We start from the raw sequence: 6,000 nt of genomic DNA, 5'->3' as shown, positions 1-6,000 counted from the left end.
ATACGTGCAATATGTTTCTTCAGATAAAGAAAGCGCTATTGGAAGAAAAACAATTTGTGAGAAATATTCCATTAATATTTTGTATAATGTTTCATTTGTCTTTTAGTTATTAAGCTATATTTAAATTCAGTACTTGGATTTTGAAACTACTATACATTTTCTTCATCGATGTAAGATTTATAATGTTATGTCTGACCCCTGGTGGGGTAAAAGAAAACTACAATATAAATAATTCATTCATAAGCATGCATATTCCTTCAGAAAGCAATTGCATAATTGTTGAATGACCAAGTTTATTACTGCTCCCCAATGCTGGGAAGCTCCCGGCTGAAAGCAAATCATGTTATAATGGATATTTTATTTATAACGGAAACTTGAAAACTATAATTCTACAAACATATCAATATTAATTTTAACCTAAATGTATTTAGTTCCTTTCCTTCCTAGATGCATTTATTACTTTTGAAAAGCATGTATTAAATATAGGTATAAATTATAATAATTCAACATAATATTATCTGATATTTACCAGAACCACCTCTGTATTTTTCTTTCTATACACTTTCAGACATTCTTTGAGTTTCAGTCCATTCACACAGAAGAGGAACTAATGGTGACCATTCTGGACAGATAGCACATGGATGCTGCTGTGGTCCTCAGGTGCTACTGAGTGGGTTCTGACTTATAGCAACCCTGTGTCTGAGATAATAAAACACTGCCCAGTCCTGGACCACCCTCGCCATTGTTCCCATGCTAGAGCCCCTTTTTGCAGCCACTGTGTCCATTCAACCTGTTGAGGACCCTTCTCTTTGGCACTGCCCCTCCAAGCATGATGTCCTTCTCCAGGGTCTGGTCTCTCCTGACAACATGTCCGACGTATGTGAGATGAAGTCTTCCCATCCTGACTGTAAGGAGTATTCTGCCTATACTCCTCCCAAGATAGATTGGTTTGGTCTTTTGGAAGTCCATGGTACTGTCACTCTTCCTCACCAGCACTAGAATTCCAATGCATCTCTTCTTCTGCAGTCTTATTCAATGTCCAACTTTCACAGAGCTATGATTTGACTGAAAATGCATGCCGTGGGTCTGGCACACCTTGGTCCTCAAATGAACATTCTTGCTTGTCAACACCTTAAAGAGGTCTTGTGCAGAAGAGTTTCCCAATGAAATGCATAATTTGATCTCTTGATTGCTGTCACATGAGTATTGATTGTGAACCTAAACAAGATGAAATCCTTGACAACTTCCACCTTTACTCATTTAACAATATGTTACCAACTAGTCAAGGTATGTGGATTTTGGAGTTTGAAGCAAGACAATATCACTCCACACAAAAGGAAATTCAACCAATAAAACTATTATTCAAATTTATGCACCAACCACTAGAACCAGTGATGCAGGAATTGAAGAATTTTACCAATGTCTTCAGGTTTAAATTTATCAAACATGGAATCAAGATGCATTGATAATTATTGGGGTTTGGTATGTCAAACTTGAAAATAAAGAAGAAAGAATAGTTACAAAATATGACCTTGACTGCATTATACATGTAGAAGTTTTGAATGGGAGTGTGTTTTGTTGTGTATATTTTTGCCAAAGTTGAAAAAAAAACAACCATGAATAACATTGAGTACAAGGAAAAAGAAAATTGATTGTGTTGATTGTGATAAAGATTGTACACCTCAACTTTGTATGTTTGAACTATTGAATTGTATGATATGTGGATGAAGTGTCAATAAAACTGCTAAAAATATATAATTATCCAAAGTTAGAAAAATATATGGCTTTCATGATGGAAATGGAGCTGAAGAGCTCATGATAATAATTTTAAAGACCAAGGACTTATTCATTGCAAATCCCTCTTTTCCAACAATACAAAGGCAACTCTACATGTAGATGTCTCCAGATAAAATACACAGACATCAAACGGATACATCTGTGAGAAGAGATGATGGAGAAGCTCAATATCAGTAGCTAAAACCAGGCCAGGAACTGACTGTGGAACAGAACAGACCACCGTTGCTCATATGCAAGTTCAAGTTGAAGCTGAAGAAAATTGAAACAAGTCCCCAAGGGCCTATCCTGAGAATGGTGCATGCTCAGGAGGTATTTTGCTCTATTGCATACAGGGCTGTTATGAGTCAGAACTGACAACTAACAACAACAAACTGGTTCTGAAATCAGTCCTGCTGGTCTCCGGTCTGCTAATCGCAGTTCACATCCATCAGAAAGTTGATTTGCAAGAAAAAGATGAGGAATTGAGATTTATGCAAAACCCCATATAGGGTAGCCATCAATCCAGTTGATGACAGTGATTTTGGTTTTCAGGAGCTATGATTCTGCCGCACTAGAATAAGAAGGGAGGGCCAGTTAGTTATAACAGTAGTATACCTAGTATGAACTATTATGGTGCATAAATTGGGATAGAGTGAAATGGCTTTGAAAAATATTGACAAGATTAAAGAGGCCTGAGTTAGTGATCAACTGGACCTAGGGTATACATGAGTATAAGAGAGAGTGAGGAATTAAGAAGGAGAATAAATTGTATTCTGTGGCTAATTCCTCTGTAGTGGACAGACTATTCTTTCTTCATAGCCTGTTCTTAGTCTGAAAAATCTGCTGAAACCTGTTCACTGTAGGTGACCCTGCTGTCTTTTGAAATACCAGGGTATAGCTTCCAGCATCACAGCAACACACAAGCCACCACAATACAACAACTGACGGACAAGTGGGACTACTCTATGGTTAAAATCAGGAAAAGGGCACTTCAGGGTTGTATCCTCTCATCATATTTGTTCAATCTGTTTGTTGAACAACAGAAACTCTGGCTAAAATGAAGAAAAATATGACAACAGAATTTGAGGACAGCTTTTAAACAACTTGTGCTATGCAGAAGACAACCTTGCTTGCTGAAAGTACAGAGAATTTGAAGCGTTTGCTGATGAAGAACAAGGATTATAGCCTTCAGTATGGACTACAACTCAGTGTAAAGAAAACCAACACCCTCACAACTGGACCGATAGGCAACATCATGATCAATGGAGCAAAGATTGACGTTGTAAATCAATAGATCTTTCCCCTACATAATTCATCTTGACACGCCATTGAAACCTGCTCAGCATAGCAACATATAAACCTCCACTGACACATGGGGAGGAGCTGTATAAGACGTACATTGGCTAGAAATTTAAACTGGGTATCCCGGAAGATGGTGGGAATTCTGCCAAAGAAGTACCAATGCCGTATTAAGAAATCCAATTGCTGTCAAATGGACTTAGTAACAGCAATCCAGGTGTCTTAGAGTCGAACTGTGTCCCAGAGGGTTTCTAAAAATGACTGATTTTTAAAGTAGATGGCCCTTCTTCATAGAACTTTTGGGTCAATTCAGATTTCTAGCATGTTGGTAAGCAGTTAAGCCCAGTAACTGTGCTCACTGCCTAAGGCCTCCTGTAGTAGTTGGGAAAACATCTGAAAACTGAGATATGCTTTTCTAATCAGAAGTCATTGTTGATCTTGAGGGTGCATGTCCAGTTGAATTGTGAAAGCAAAATTCACACTGGTGGAAAATGAAGACTAAAGGGTGAATTTAGACATAAAAATTATAAACTATTTCCAGAATGCATAGCTATAAAGGACATGAGGGAAAAACAGAAATAAAGGACATGAGAAATATTAATCAATTATTTGGATTTTAAAAAACAAAGAAAATATTAATTTGCTGTAGGCTGAGGGAAGGAAAAATACTATAGAAGAAAGAGAAGAATGTTTAATGGGAAGCATCGCAGAGGAGAACATAGGAGGTAATATTAGTAGTGCTTTGGAAACTAACCAATATGCACCAGTAATACACACCTTAACAGACTATGAAACTGAGTGGAGACAGTAGACTGGCAAAATCAATTTTCATCATATGACTCTGGACAATATTAGTTATGATGGATCACTAAGTAATCAGATGATGTTAGTAAATCAGCTTTGAAATATTTCTGATAGTCTCTCTGTTTATAGCAAAGATCTATCTGACGTCAGTAATGATATTCTTGTTCCACGTCTGCTTCTGCTCCCAGTCTGAATTCCTGGAAGCCCCCTGTCAATGTACTCGTACAACCACTGTTGGGCGAGCTTCAGCAAAATTTTACTTGCAAGTGAAAATGATAACTCACTGCCATTGAGTTGTGTTTGACTCATAGAGACATAAGTGATGCTGTTTTTTAATCTGCACATTCTTTTGGGTCACCTTTCTTTGGAATGGGTACAAATATGGATCTCCTCTAATCCGTTGGCCCAGTAGCTGACTTCCAAATTTCTTGGCACAAACAAGTGATTTGTGCCAAGTGCCAGTGCTTCATCACCTTGTTGAAACATGTCCGTTGGTATTCCATCAATTCTTGGAACTTTTGTTTTTTCAATCTAATGTCTTCAGTGCAGCTTGGACATCTTCCTTTAGCGCCACTGGTTCTTGATCATATGCCACCTCTTGAAATGGCTGAATGTTGGCAAGTTCTCTTTGGTACAGTAACTCTGTATTCTTTTCGTCTTCTTTTGATGCTTCCTTCATCATTCATTATTGTGTCTATAGAATATTACAACTTGAGGATAGAATTTTTTCTTTAGTTCTTCCAGTTTAAGATATGTTTAAGCGTGTTCATCCTTTTGATTTTCTAATTCTAGGTCTTTGTACATTTTATTATAATATTTTATTTTACCTTCTTGTTCAGGTCTTTGACTTCATCGTGTCTTCCATTTGCCTTAGGTACTGTATGATTAAGACCAATCGTCAAAGTCTCTTCTGATATCCACTTTGATTTTTTTCGTTCTTTCCCATCTTTTTAATGACCTTTGGCTTTCTTCATGAATGATGTTATTGATGTCATCCCACAGCTCATCAGATCATCTGTCATTAATGTTTAGTGAGCCAAATCTGTTATTGAGATGTTCTCAAAACTCTAGTGGGATTGACTTGAAGTCATATTTTGGCTTTCGTGAATTTGTTTTCATTTCCGTCAGCTTCAATTTGAATTACATATGAGCAAAGGATACTCTGCTCCACAGTTGGCCCCTGATCTTGTTTTAGTTGCTGATATTGAACCTTCTCCATTGCCTCTTCCCACAGATAGAGTCAATTTTATTGCTGTGTTTACCATCTAGGGAACTTGATGGTCATCATCGCTATTTGTGTTATTGAAAAAAAGGTATTTTCAATGAAGAAGTGGTTGGTCTTGCCAAATTCTAAAATGTGATCTTCTGCTTTGTTTCTATCACCAAGGCCATGTTTTTGTACTGTTCTTCCTTTGTTTTCCATTTTGACATTCTAAACACCACTAATCATCAGTGCATTGGATTGCATTTGATCAATTTCAGACTAAAGACATTGGTAAAATTCTTCAATTTCTGCATCACTAGATTCAGTGGTTACTGAGTGAATTTAAATAATAGTTGTATTGACTGAATTTCCTTGTAAGCAGATAGTGAATATTCTATCACAGATAGATCTTGAAATGTCCATTCTGACAATAATTGCAATGCCATTCCTCTTGACTCTCTTGTTCCTGGCATAGAAAACCATAAGATTTTCTGGTCAGAATGACCAAAACCAGTGTATGTCAGTTTATTAACACCTAGAATATTGAGCCTAATGCCTTCCATTTTATTTTCAATGACTTCCAATGTTCCTAGATTCAAACTTTGTGCATTCCAAGTTCCACTTATTAATAGATGTTTGCAGCTGTTTCTTCTCAATGTGTGGTGCCCCATCAGCAAGTGTGGTCCCAAAGGCTTTATCCCCACAGGTTTCCTCCATCCGTATCAATTCTACTTTGAGAAGGCAGCTCTTCCTCAGTCATATTTTGAGTGCCTGTGGGCTGCTAACTGCAAGGTTAGTAGTTCAAAGCTCCCAGCCTCTCAGAGGGAGAAAGACAGGGCTTTCTACTGCCCTAAATAGTTATAGTCTCAGAAACTCAAGGGGGACATTCGACCCTGTCTACAGGGTCACTGTGAGTT

At 37.5% G+C, this 6,000-nt stretch overlaps 1 protein-coding gene across 1 annotated transcript in view; it reads right to left on the bottom strand.

Annotated features, from left to right (window-relative positions):
- TMEM232 (transmembrane protein 232) overlaps positions 1–6,000 on the bottom strand; it is a 223,444-nt gene that overhangs the window by 204,590 nt on the left and 12,854 nt on the right. Inside the window, exon 6 of the mRNA XM_045285061.1 lies at positions 5–35. Within this exon, the coding sequence (XP_045140996.1) occupies positions 5–35 (31 nt within the window). The remainder of the gene's footprint in view (positions 1–4; positions 36–6,000) is intronic.

Source organism: Echinops telfairi, unplaced genomic scaffold (assembly GCF_000313985.2).
Source record: "Echinops telfairi isolate 266 unplaced genomic scaffold, ASM31398v2 ScPeMD7_7469;HRSCAF=8507_1, whole genome shotgun sequence".
Lineage (NCBI taxonomy): Eukaryota > Metazoa > Chordata > Mammalia > Afrosoricida > Tenrecidae > Echinops > Echinops telfairi.
Note: the sequence above shows the minus strand (reverse complement) of the source record. Positions and strands in the feature narration are given on the sequence as shown.